We start from the raw sequence: 14,634 nt of genomic DNA on the forward strand, positions 1-14,634 counted from the left end.
TTCATAGTAATTTCCTGAGTGGAGAAGAGAGGAAATGGCATTTTAAGAAGAAAGACTAGCATGTGCATGGTTATAGAGGTTCAGAGAATAGTGAGTAATTTAATATATTAGAAGGGAACTGTACCATGAGACAAGGCTAGAAAGACAGGTCAGCTTAGGATGTTTTAGGCATCATGAGCCAGGTGGACTCATTTCTGCAGCCCATGGAATTTTGTTAAGAATGGGAGTCATACAGCCAGATTTATGGTATACAAGAATAATGCTGACATCAATGTGAAGGATGAACTAAAGAAAGAAAATGAGAACAAGGATATTAGATAGATGTCAGGTACTGAAATAGTCTATTTGAAAAATGGTCTGGGCCTGAAAAATAGTAGAGATCCACAGAGCAGATCTGAGAAACATTTCAGAGAAAAGTGAAAAAAAGAGGAGAGAAATTGAAGACTCGGAGCTTTCCATTTTGGGTAAATGATAGAAAACTATAGGGTTAATCAAGACAAGGGTGATAGAAGAAAGAGAAAATTTGGGTGGTATAAGGTAGAGAGTTCTGTTTTGGAATATTGAAAAATTAAAACCCTGTGGGATATCTAGAAGGAGATGACCAGTATGTGGTTGTATATTCAGACCTGGAGCCTAGTAGAGAAATGAAAGCTTAAAAAATAATATGTGAATTATTGGCTTGAGGCAGTAACTGAAGCCGTAGAAGTAGCTGTACTGTGTAAATATGTAAAGGAAATATAGAAATGAGCAAAAGATGGAACCCTGGAGAGTAGCAACATTTTAAAAGCAGTAGAAAGCAAACAAAGCCAGAAAAGGCAATAGGAAGAGTGACCAAGTGGTTGGAGGAGATGGAGAAAGGAGTGGTAATTTAGAATTCATAAAAAAGGTTTTCCAAGGGGGCACCTGGATGGACAGTCGGTCAAGCACTGGACTCTCAGTTTCAGCTCAGGTCCTGATCTCAGAGGCCTGAGATGGAGCCCTGTTTTGGGCTCTGTGCTCAGTGTGGAGTCTGCTTGAGATTTTCTCTCTCTCTGCCCCTCCCCCTGTGCTCTCTCACTTTCTTTCTCTCTCTCTTTCTTAAATAAATAAATAAGCTCTTTAAAAAGGGTTTTCCGAAGATTTTGGAGAGGTATTAAGTAGAATTCAGTCTAAAAACAAATCAACGGTTTGAGAATAGAGCAGTCACTGATGGCATTCATGAGACAGTTGTAATACTGCAGTAAAGCTGGATACCATACTTCAAGATCCTAAAGAGGAAATAGCAAGAAATAAGTAAATTGTGACTCTTGAAATAGAATTGATGGTAAAGGCTTTGAGGTTTGGGGTTGGTATGCTTGTTCAAATAAAAAACCTTGAAGCATGTTTACAAATTGACATGAGGGATGATACATGAAGGGAAGATCAGAAAGTAGAGGGACGGTGAAGTGGCACAGTGAGAGGGTATTAACAGCAAATAGCCTAGAACAAAAGTACGAAAGGGAATTTTATCCAAGGAATGGAAGAGAGTAACTTCTTCATCTCAGGTGGGAGGCAAGGAAAAATTTGAATACAATTATAGATTAGCATGAATATGGAAGAGAGAAATGTGGAAGTTTCAATATTGTCTATGAAGGAAGAGTTAATACTCTACTGATATACTGAGAATGAGAAATGTAGAACAGCATAAACCCAAAGGTGTATATCTTGTCTGTGTGCACTTTTAGAGAGTTTCTGGAATTGCTTCCAAATTTCACAGTTGACAGCACAAGTTTTGAGATCAGACATATCTGACTCTGTCACTTATTACTTGAATGACCTTGGGCATACTTCCTTATCTATAAAGAGGGGGTAATAACATCTTGTGCCTTATAGGGTAAAGTACTTATGAGAGTATTCAATAAAATTATACCAATCGGGGTGCCTGGGTGGCTCAGTGGGTTAAAGCCTCTGCCTTTGGCTCAGGTCACGATCCCAGGGTCCTGGGATCGAGCCCCACATCAGGCTCTCTGCTCAGCAAGGAGCCTGTTTCCCTGGCTCTCAAAAAAAAAGGAAAAAAAAATTCTACCAATCATCTTTATCATTATTATCCTCTTCATCATAATTATATTAAGAGTTTAGAGTTTTCAGATTCTTTCAATGCCAAACTATAGAAATTGATAATTCTTGAGAATAATTTCATTTCAACTAAGCTTAAGTAAGTTTAATTCACTTGTTATAATTTATATGATAAATATTTCACAATTGAATAATGACATAGCTTGCAAAGCACTTTCATAATATGTTATGTGGTTTGTTCTATAAGACAACCTCTTTAATATTATTGCCAACATTTACAGTTTCCCCCATTTTACTGTCCCCATTTTACAGATGGAGAAATTGAAGCCCAATTTGTCTATTCATGTACTCTATGGATATTTATTGATGGCTTACTCATATAAGGCACTTCATTTGGCACTAAAGCTGGCATAATGCACAAATTTGCATCTTTTAAAGATCACTCTGGCTTCTGAGTGAAGCATAAATTTGGTGAGAGAAGCAAAAGTAAATGAGGGAACAGTTAGGAAGCTACACAAGTAGTCTAAGTGTCAGAGGATAGGAAGTCAGCCTTAGAAGTGTGGTAGTGGTGATGAAATAAAATGAATAGAATGAGAACATTTAAAAGTGACAGGATTGAATAAGGAAGGGCAGTAAAAAAGGAAGGTGTCAAGGATTACTTCTAGGTTTCTGCATAATGCAAGTAAATGGAAAATAGAAACATTCACTAAGATAGGTGCTCTGGGTAACAAGTAGATGTTAGTAGAAGAACCCTGACATTTAGGTTGGGACAGGTTGGCTTTGATGGGTGCTTGAGATGGCTGGTGATGGTTCAAGGAAGAAATCTAAGCTAGAGATCCCAATTTGGAAATCATCCACAGAAAGATGGGAATTAAGTTAAGGGCATAGATAAATTTGCTTAGAGAGAAAGTGTGAGATAGGAAAAGAAGACCCTTAATATTTAAACTCAAAATCCCTTATTCTTTTTCATAACTTCATGCTGCTTTTGCATGTAATGTTGAATCCATCCAAACACAAAATTTCTGCGGCACCTGGGTGGCTCAGTTGGTTAGGCATCTGCCTTCAGCTCAAGTCATGATCCCAGGGCCCTGAGACTGAGTATCTCATTGGGCTCCCTGCTCAGCGGGGAGTCTGCTTTTCTCTCTCCCTCTGCCCTTTCCCCTGCTCGTGCCCCTCTCCTTCAAATAAATAAATTAAATCTTAAAAAAAAATTTTTTTTTACATAGTGCCTCCAGTATACCACTTGCTTTATGTAGTGCCTTTCTAAGCTTGTCTGTATATAAAATCAAAGTGTAATCATATAGAAAAACAAAATCAATAATTACTCTTTAATTATAAATAAGTCTAATTAATACCATAAATAATAGAGTTAATTCTCAATTTCTATACGTAGATCCATGGGCTATCCATCAAGAAATATCTCTGCACAGTTCCTAATGTTTCTTTGGATCATTCTTATTCCTACCGGGTTATGACGGGGGCAATGTCGTAGTCCAATTAGACAAATTATATTACTTGCTATTATATCTCTATTCATCATTTAGAATGCCATAAAATAAATAATATGTTCAAGCTGATCTAGTGGACTTCATATAAGTCTACATGATCAAAAGAGAAAAAGACCTTCCTAGAAGTACTATAGAGAGCCTGTTGGCCTCATATTCTGGATATTTGAATTTTAGTTTCACTGCCAGCAACAGATGGCCTTGGGAAAACAGCTCAAATTCTCTTTTTGTTTTTTCATCTGTATAATCAGGAGATTGATCCAGGTCTCCAAGTTTCCTTGAGTTCTAATATTCTGTAATCATGTGAAAATCCTTGAAGGAACATGAATTATTCAGTGGGTAGAGGTTTACAATCATCTTAAAGGATCCTTATTCTCCACTTTCCCTAGAAAAAATTTCTTCTGTCATATCTGATCATTTTTAGTACTAGAAAAATAGCAAATATATTCGTATTGACATTTTTCTTCCAAGTTGATGCTGAGTGTGTCATCAGACTCAAAACCTGCTGGAGAAAATATTCTGCACTTCTGATAGTTTTCTAATTCTAACCTGACATTGGGGCTTTTAACTATGAATAGCCTCATGGCATTCTGCATGAATTCTTACTGTGTATTCCAAAGTCTGACATTTCTCTTACACTTAAATTTGATCTCAGATTTCTTTACTTTTCATTTTACCCAAAGTTCCTTTTTTTTTTAAGGTTGACATTTGTTACATTGCATTTGGCTTTTACCCATCACTTGAAAAGTTTTTTCAGTAAGATATTGACCCTGTATCATTTTTCAGACTAGACAAAGAAGAACAAAAGAGAAAAACAATGATAGGGGGAGAAAATAAGAAAGGAATAAAAATGACAAAATAACAAGTCAAGTGGAAGAAGTTGAAAGATGTATTTTTCTGTTGAAATTTCACTTCATGGTGCCACTGCTCCTGTTGAAAGTTGTCTGGATCCTTGGTGATATTCCTTTCTCCCGTTGAGAGGAGCTGTAAATGACTTAGGGAAGAGAAGAGGAATGATGCCCCCCCCCCCCAAAATCTGAGTGTTGGTCATGTGACTTCAAAGCCAATTTGTCATTCAGGGAAAAGATAAGTTGATGTGCTGATGCCTTCAAAACAGACTACAGGTGCTGATTCATTAACTTATGGCCCCACCACAATAACACATGCCAAAACTACGTTCGCAAAACTCAGTTTGTAGTCCCCAAGATGCTTATAGGAGTGTTTTAAGGTGAAGACTATTTCCATAATAACTCTAATATGTCACTTGCCTCTGTTACATTTATTCACTTACCGGTGTAGAGTGTTTTCAGACATGTGGTATTGCAACAGATTTAATACAGAAACAGAGAGGGGAGTCTAGCTGTCTTCTGTTAAGCCAGACATTATAGATATTTGCAAAAATCTGAAACAGTATCATTCTTCCCTCTAAATATTTTCTTTGTTTTTGAAAGTATAGCTCTTTTTCATAGGAGTATATTGTTTATGTTAACATGTAAAGGGATAATTGTTATTATCTTAAATGAATTGATAAATATATCTTAAATGTCTTGGGTTTGTTTCTAATATGGCAATTCTTGATAGATGTAACTCAACATAAACAAAAATTCTTTGGACTCTTCCATAATTTTTAAGAGTGTTAAAAGGGTCTTGAAACCAAAAATAGGAGAACCTCTATTGCACAGCAACCTAAACACTGGGCAGTTTCTACTTCTACATTCAGCTGAAGAGTTACCTAAATACTTGATACTCTTCTTTTCCTGCCCAGGTAAGGATTACCATTTCATCTTAGTCCTCTGCTTGACCATAAATTTTGTGTTTACACGGTGGGCAAAATACAGAGTTGTATTTCACTAAAGTTCCTTTGAAAATGTTTGTCTTGAAGTTGCTTTCATTTTACTTAATTTTTTCACTTTCAGTTTTTTAGCCACATGTCTTAGATTCATTTTATTAACTTTTACAATTCTAGTCTTTGAGAAGTAGTTTCTTTCTTTGTGTCTAAATGAACTCATTAGACAATAGACTATGTACAATTTTTAAATATTTCCTGAACAATTATTGTACAGAGTTATATTTATCTTAGCTGTGGAATTATATCCTTTTACCGATGCCAAAGACACAACTATTAGCCCAGTTGAGAGGAAAACAAGGCCTGAATAGATAGAATCATTGTTCAGGAAACTCATATAAAACTGAATAGTAAGCCAGTCTGATATTTTGCTTTTGACCAAATTTGGTTTTGCTCTCTATTCAGACATGCTTGGAAAGTGAATTAAATAACCTAAAGTTACTTAAATGGATGGTTAAAAAATGACGAATAACCTTAAAGAAGTGATTATTTCACATGAACTCTTGTTACACTTATTTTTAAAAATTCTTAATAAATGGAAATCCTCACCTTACATGATCTTCTCTCCAAGTCATAGAATTTTACTCACCTTGTGTCTTTTTAATATCTCAAATCCAATAGATTGCCACTTACTGCGTTGTAAATGATTTATTTTCTGAATGAGTGTAAGAAAGTTTCTTACAAACTCAAGTAAATGAGGACCTTGTTAAAATCAGCCTAATAAATTTTCTAATGATAGTTTCATTTCTTCTGCAGTCTCAAGGTATAAGGCCCATGCCTCTAGTAATCAGTACTACCAAGGTTAGCAGAACCACTGGTTTATTTTTGGCAGGAATTACGTGTATTTTTCAAGAAAGTCAGGTCATTGGAAAGTACAATAACCTGACTTGTGGAAAATTCAAAATACTTTGCAGTTCTTCTGTCACATATGACATTTCGGTATGTAAATATCACATGACATTCAGGAAATATGGGTAGCCCTCACCGCATTGAGGAATGCATTACTGAGCATGAAATGCCAATAACTACGCCCCAAGAGAATGTTTAAACAATTTCAGACAATATCACAGGGAAGAAATGCCAAGATTGGTGGAATATATTTGTCCATTGATCTTTGCCTGAGGTCAGGGCCCTGAAAGGGTATTAAGCAGAAATTCTCTAGAGGCAGAGATCCCTATATGGACCTATTATGCTAAAAGAATATTTTAAGTCAATCAAAAAATTATAATACTTGTTCTTTTACACAGTGATGTTTATTCTTAAAGGAACATATGATTTGGTGCTTTTTTTCTAGTGCTGGTAATGAACTTATACTTATTCATATATATTCATAATTAGTTAAATGAGCCTTACTTTTAAAAAATCATTATATTTTAGTAACCAATGAAACTTTCATATAGAAAGTTTGAAAAACTTTAAAAATCTAGCTTAAAAAAGAAAACTAAAATCATCCATGAAATTTCCATTCAAGTATTTAGTATTAATATTTTTAACTTTCTCATCTTTTTATCAAGCTTATGGAGAAATAGGCACATTTTTAAATGATATTATACTGCATATACTTTTCATTATATTTTAATATCACTAAATATCCTTTTAATATTTTTAGACTACATGTATTCTATTATATGGTCATAGCTTATTTAACTTTTATTTTAGACATTCATGTTATTTACAAATACATATAACCTCACTCATATCTCTGATTATCTTCCTAGGATAAATTCCCAAAAGTAATCATTAGATCAAAGAATAATCAAATTTTAAAGATTTTTTAAAATACATGTTGCTATATATTGCCATAATGTATGAAGGGACACATTTCCAAGGAGCTTCAGTAACACTTCCAACGTCTCTCTAAATGTGGCCAACTCTTCCTAAAATAATCGAATGAAAGTTATATTTGGATATGCTTTCCTGTTGTTAGGCCTTAGTCACATCCCAGGATGTCATGTGGTTAGTCTCTTAGCAATTTCTCTTCCAATTTCTTCCTAAACTTCACGCAAGAGTAGTGAATAAAAAGATCTATTCCTTTCCATTAACATGAAAAATGTTCTTCCCAACATTTTCACATATTAATACAAATATATAATTTTTCTTTTGGGCTGTATAGATATAACTAGTGTCTGTTCTATTCCTGAAGGAGTCTGAAAAAAAAATACATCCTTCTTTTTCATTACCTTCAGATTTGTTTTTCTTTCACCCTTTTGACTGAGAGGAAACAAATTTTAAAAACCTGGGACTTACATAAGTGGTATTTTGGGTTTTATCTATTGCTACCAATGTAAATTATCTCAGAGCACAGCAAGAAATAAAATGGGCCCAATAGTATGATTTTTTCTGATTATTATCATCATGATCAATGCATTTTTATTAATGACCCAGTATGGATGGAGCATGGGGCTAAATCCTAAGAATTAAAAAAAAAAGAAGAGGATTGAACAATTCTTATCTTCAGTTGATTTATTCACTAGTTGAGGAATGATGGCACATATATAAAAAAAGATAAATTCTAATAAACACTAACATATCTTAATTGCCCAGTGGAGTCAGCTGGTCAACACCCCTGGAGTTCAGAAAAGTGACTAGTAAAGATTAGGATAGTCACCTTTAAGAGGATTTGAACCACGTTTTGAAGGAGGACTGGAACTTTAACAAGAAAAGAAAAGCTGTTCCACAAAGGAGAGAATGCACATGACATTTTCAGAGTAAAATAACCAGTGAGCCAAAGCAGTTTAGTCAGTATTACAGTAGGAGAAAAATCTGATGTTCATCTAGCCTTGGCTATCTAGATAAGTAGTATGGGCCTAAGAGAGGTACATTGGAAATAGAAACCCATTTAATGTTTTATGAGAAATGAATTTAGAAATAACTTAGGGAATTTATAAGGTATTACTACGAAAAATGTTAGTACCAGCATGAGATAATTATGGCTTCGACTAGCTAGTTACAGAAGAAACTGAAAACAAGCATAATGCTAGAGTACCATTAGGATAAAAAAAGCCAACCGAACTTGGCAACTGATTAGATATGAAGAGAAGAGACTACTAGGAACTTATTATTCAGCTGTGCTTGCATCAGGGATTCATAATGAATGAGCCTGCCTTCAACCAAGCACATAATATAGAATCCCACTGAGAAGACTGTGATAAACTCTACAGGGGGCTACCAAGGAGCTGGAACACCTTCCCAGGTAAACTGGTCCTTGAGTTCTGACTTCAAAGATGAGTCGAATTATGCCAGATGGGAAAGGGTGGAAAATTCAATGAAGAGGGCAAAAGAGGGGGAAAACATGACTCAAAATTTTAGACCTGAATGATTGGAGAAAGATAGTAACACAGACCACAAGAGAAAAGTCTAGCAGTAGAAATGTTTTAGGTGGAAAGAGAATTCAGTTTAGACATTCTGCAAACTTACATGTAGAGCATATGTACCAATCTGGAGACAGCTGGGACACACCCATGAACAAAACAGGCAAAAAATTTCTCCTTTCATGGAGTTTACATTCTAGCATTTGGAAATAAGTACGTAATTAGAGGTATAGTGTTCACCAAAGAGTTCTATTTCATTGTGATGCTTGTTTCTATTTTTCTCTCTCTATTGTCATTCATATCCATAAGGTAAAATAGGTACAAAAGAAAGCATGGGTGACTCCTATCTGACTTACCTCATCACTTAGGCAGCAAAATGTTCGAGTAACTATTCCCTCTAAGACTTCAAACTGTCCTCAAACTGTCCTTGATGTCTACAGGCTTCAGACAAATGGTTTAGTAATTGAGAGCAATAAATTAGAATCAATCACATTTAGTTAGGAGAAAGTAGTCTCAGTGTGCTAAAACAAGCTGACCTTCGTCTAGCTTTGCATTTTTATTGCACCCTTTCTGCTCTCTACCTGCGCTTGATGCTATGCTGGGATCTTCTGACCTCAGCAGTACTTCAGGAGATGTGTCTGGACTGCAGTTCTTGCTGGGTCTTACTGTTAGATTGTTCAAAGGGAGAAAATTATTGGAAAAGTATTTGCAGGTCAGAAATAAGGGTTTCGAGTGCATAACCATGCAAGTGAAATTTTTGTTGCAATTAAAAAGCTCAGTTTAATTTAAGAAAAATATGTAAAACATTACATTTAAGCATTACATTTCAAACTGCTAAGGACAGTTGAGAGATACTAAGTAATACCAATTTTCCTTGACACTGTAACTGCATAGTATTCATTTCACCCTTCAGTAACCTGGAATGCTGAAGAGACTGGACGTTAAAGACTCTAAAGTTTCCTGACCTCCTTAGTATTAAGAGCCAGTCTTCAGAGCTCTCACTTGATTGGTTGAAAGCATTCAGTTTGTTTCCATGCAAAAAGATTTTTGACTTTTGTTTGTTTATTTTTTCCTTGTTTTTCAACCAGTTTCAGTTACTATAAGTTGTTCCTTCAAGTTTAAAATTAGGCATATCGTTTTGTTTTTTTTTTTCTGAAAACCTATTTAAAATTAATTGTTCTTACCAAAGCCCAGTTATAGCTAATCCTGTCAAAGCAGTATGTCAAAAGCATGTCAAAACGGTGTGGTGTCAAAAGTTATCTCTAGGCACTTCCCAGGATCTTGGAGATAATTGTATTTAATTCTTCTGGTGGAAGCAAGATGATGGAGCCTGAGGAGCCCATTTGAGTATTAATTGTTTTGAGGATAGATATTCAGATACTAAATACTTTCATGAATTTAGTTTAGTAACAAATATTTATTGAGTGTCTAATGGGTGCTAAACCTTAAAACAGATATTTGCTGTCCAAAAATGAATAAGGCACAGTTACCCTCAAGGCCTTCATATCCTGGTAAGAGTTAGTCTTATTAAAGTATTTTTGTTTATTAAATTTCTGGTTTTTCATTATGATCTGGCCAGAACTCATTTAAATATATTATATCCCATTTTTTAATCATATAAACCATCAGGTCTCTAGCTGGTAATAATTTACTTAACAAATGCCTGGCTAAATGATAAGCAAAGATTTTCATACACTTTAGGAAGATTTTAGATATCCTATGATCCTTTATAGACAAGGAAGCTGGCAGTTTCTGACTTAAACCCAAGTTTCCAAAATCTAGTTGAAAAGGCTTTTATTGCATTCCACCTGAGAGTACAGAATGTGGAAAAATAATAAGTTGGTGCTAATAATCATCTTTATTGATTGTGAGATTATGATTTTATCTTATGTGCTGGGGGTAGAATTCATTCTCTCTTCTCCCTGACATTTTTCATAGATTACTCCATACCATTAAGAGCTTAATAAATACATTTACTTTGTGTTAGTTTTCCAGATCAAGAAATTCGTAAAGTGGCTGTTCAGCAATTAGACAACCTTTTGAATGATGAACTCCTGGAATATCTCCCACAGCTAGTTCAGGTAAGAACAACAGAGTTTCCAAAGGATTCTAGGATTTTAACTAATAATCCCCTAAAAAGAGTTTCCAATAAGTCAACACTAGACTATATAAAGTGGTATTGTAATTTGGCAAGCCAGAGACTAAATTATAGCTCGTGTGTCAACATAGGTAACATAGATATTCTTTAGCCCAAATTGATAGTTACAGAAATGATCTGTAAGAGCCAAAGGGGACATTTAAAAAATATATATATATTATTTAGAGCTGGGGCAAAATATAGAAATAATGGTGATGAAATCTTTCCATCTAACTATGTAGAACAATTAAAAATAAAATGAATGTTACTTAGAAAATAGTCTTTCCTAGGCAGCTCCTCATAATATATGGGTTTCTTGCCTTTCTCTGAGACCATTCTCACATTGATTATCAATCTATAAAAGTGGTTTTATAATACCTGAATTCTGCCAACAGATACTGCATTTTAGCCACAACATTAAATATCACAATGTTGGAGTTACTTTAGGAAATAATATGGCCACATAAATGAAATATAGAAATATGAGTGAAGACTGACTTAGTCTCAATATTTTGAAATAGAAACAACCATATATCTTGCAAATGACCATGTAAATGATTGAATATCCAAACTACAAATAATATTGTTTTCCCAAGTTGACTATGTGATGAGGGCTGAATAGGTAGTTCTAATATAGCGACCTTTATGCTTTTCGGTTTTTGTTTTGTTTTTTAACTCTGATGTTTTCTTATCTGAAAGGTCAGATTGTAATTACAAGCTATCTTAAATGCCAAGTGACTTAGTTTTTGAACATTTAAGACAGAGAATTTTTTTTTGAAGATTTTATTTATTTGGGAGAGAGCACAATTGGGGTGGAGGGGGAAGGAGCAGAGGGAGAAGCAGACTCTCCACTGAGCACAGAACCTGATGTGGGGCTTGATCCCAGGACCCTAAGATCATGACTTGAGCTGAAGTCAGACACTTAACTGCTTAACCAACTGAGCTACCCCAGTGCCCCTAGGACAGAGAACTTTGAGACTAATGGGGGAAACCTCTGTCAATGACTAGAATACCATATTGCTTTGCACATGGAATATGCACTTCTCTGAAGGACTCCTAAAGCGTAAGCTGGTTTCGAAATAGCTATACCATATAGTTACTTATACAGATTTCACAGTTGTGATTTTTCTATACTTTTCAGGTTAGTGTAGTGCAAATAAAAATTAATCAGACTTGTAGGAACACTTCATCTCATGATTCGTGAGTATTGGCAGCATGACCTATCTAACCTAAATCAAAAAAGTAAGTTTTTACAAAACTTTATGTATACTAAACTCATTTGAAAATGGCAGTCAGAATACATAAGCAATACACTTGCCACCAGGAATATCACTGAGAGCCATATACCTGGAAATCCAAATTCATATGACAAGGCACACACAGAACCCAACATAGCGAATACACAGAAGTAAAATTAGGAAGTGCAGCAACTACTCCCTAATTGAAAATGAAGATAATAAAATGTTTTGGGATGGAAAAAAAAATGACTGGAAAATAAAACTGGGAAGAATTTTCAAAACATTTATTACAGAATTTGCCCCATGCTGTCCCCTAACTTCAAAACTTGAAGCACATAAAAACTTTTCAAACACACAAAATTCTACCCTACTGATTATTTTCTTTAAGTATGTTATTTTGTTATGTATTATATTGTTAGAATTATGCAGGATATATTAAAGAAATAAGACAGGACTCTAAGTCCATAACAAAAACAGAACATGTTGTTCATAGCCAGAAAATAATTTAGACCCAGGCCCAGAGGTTACAGCAAACCGCAGGTCAACACTCTGTGGGTAGGTTCCAAGAACAGTTCATAATAATGCAGTGTGCACCAGAAATATTGCCAGCCTCCTAGATGGTGAAGTAGGAGTGAGGGGGAAATTGTACCAGTGCACAGAGTGATAGAGGGAGTCTGGAAACAAGTGAAGCAATTTAAAAGCAACAAGTATTTATTCAAGAAGAAACAATGGGGAAATCTAAAAGGAAAGCTAAAAAGACAAGCATGGAAATAAATTCTAAGATATCTCTCTCTTGCTCATGTGCTCATGTGATGTGTTATTAGGGCATCAACACAACTTACGACCTGGTCAGCTAGTATTAGCAAGTAAGTGAAAGCAAGCCATGGCTGCAGTTTAAGAGAACATACATTATGGTCTTTATACATTCAGACAGCACTAAGAGTTTATGCAAATTTGCTGAAATCATCTTTGGCACCTTAGGAATTCATAAAGTTTCCCATCCTGGAGTATGGTCAGCATATTGAAGTATTTCTTCAGGTGTGTATGTGAATGTGTTTTGTGCCCACTTTTGTCTGCTGTCTGTACGGTGGTATAAAATCTGGCTTGAACTCTGTGTGTGTGGGGGGGGTGCTATGTGTGACTTAAATGGCTATTGAGCAACTAAAGATAGAAGCTTTGCATCTTAAACAGGGAAGGAAATTTTTATGAAGAGAGCCTGTTTTTCATTTTCAAATATATTCAGATTTCTGGAAGAATGATGGGGCCCAAGTACTCCCTGTGGACGGGGAAGCCCCTGCAGAGTACCTAATCTGAATTAGGCTCATAAGGATATTAGGGGCTGCCATTACTGCCTGTATTTTCCACGAGGTTGGGTTTCCTAGAAAATCATAAGGAGCTGTTCACAGTAGAGATGAGGGAAAAGATTTGGAGAGGTGTCGGCTTGGGTGGCACCAATCAGCTCTGAAATCTCTAAAGTTTCATGTTCTGCAGGATAATACTGATGTATCAATCGGCTATTTCAGTTAAGGCTTTGAATGTGCATTAATTTCATTCCCCTAAGAGGAGAAGTCTCTACTATTGAATAATGCCATTTTTATATCTAGGACACTAATCATACTATGTATTTTTGTGTGTGCCAGGATTCTCCTCCTAGGCATGGTTGAACTCCACCAACCATCTGCTCTTATTTATTATCCTGTGATACTAAATCATAAATGAGAAAGAGACTTCACAAATCCAAACTGTGATGTGTGTGCTACGTTACACACCAGCTAATAAGGTTCTCTTATAATATATCAAATATAATCAAATATCCAATATAATTTTAACATTCTGTTAAAATGTTTATACTGTTTTCCTTTGCCTTTTCATAAACCTCGTTACGCCTTTTGTATTCTGCTAGAATTTTGTTACTGAGAAGTGTAAATTAATTATATCTCTTACTTCAGGCTGTCAAGTTTGAATGGAACCTTGAAAGTCCTCTGGTACAACTCCTCTTGCACCGCTCATTGCAAAGCATCCAGATTGCCCATCGTCTTTACTGGTAAGATAAAGTAAAATAGGATAGAATGCCTTTTTTATTGTCAACTTCTCTCTGTGGGACAGCATTAGAAGTAGAAGATGATTTCTTACCTTGTAATTGATATAAGCCTCCACTTAAAGTTCAGCCAAATTCGAGTCTTTGTCAAGTATTTTTTTATTTATGAGTGCAATTTAACTGTCATCATCCTCGAAATCTTCCCTTTATACAGTTGCTGCTGTTTAAATCCAACCTGAATTTTAAAGCTGGATGATATCTTTCCTATAGCTTTATTATTTCTTTAAGAGAGAGTGAGGGAGCGCACACACATATGTATGGCAGACAACATCTACTAGCTTCAGTTGCTAGTAAAGCACTTTAATAAATAGAAAAAAGTCACTCTCATTTTTTAGTATGTTTTTCTGCTTCAAGAAATGTTACTCATGTTGACATTACTCTATCCATGAAGATAACTCAAGCATTTCATAACAAAGTAGGGATACAAGGAATTGTTAGGTGCCAATGTTTATTCTGATGTTCATT

At 35.1% G+C, this 14,634-nt stretch overlaps 1 protein-coding gene across 1 annotated transcript in view; it reads left to right on the forward strand.

Annotated features, from left to right (window-relative positions):
• PIK3C2G (phosphatidylinositol-4-phosphate 3-kinase catalytic subunit type 2 gamma) overlaps nucleotides 1-14,634 on the forward strand; it is a 343,791-nt gene that overhangs the window by 145,104 nt on the left and 184,053 nt on the right. The window contains exons 17-18 of the mRNA XM_080811598.1: nucleotides 10,684-10,777; nucleotides 14,021-14,115. Of these exons, the coding sequence (XP_080667724.1) occupies nucleotides 10,684-10,777; nucleotides 14,021-14,115 (189 nt within the window). The remainder of the gene's footprint in view (nucleotides 1-10,683; nucleotides 10,778-14,020; nucleotides 14,116-14,634) is intronic.

Source organism: Martes martes, assembly GCF_963455335.1.
Source record: "Martes martes genome assembly, chromosome: 8".
Classification (NCBI taxonomy): Eukaryota; Metazoa; Chordata; class Mammalia; order Carnivora; family Mustelidae; genus Martes; species Martes martes.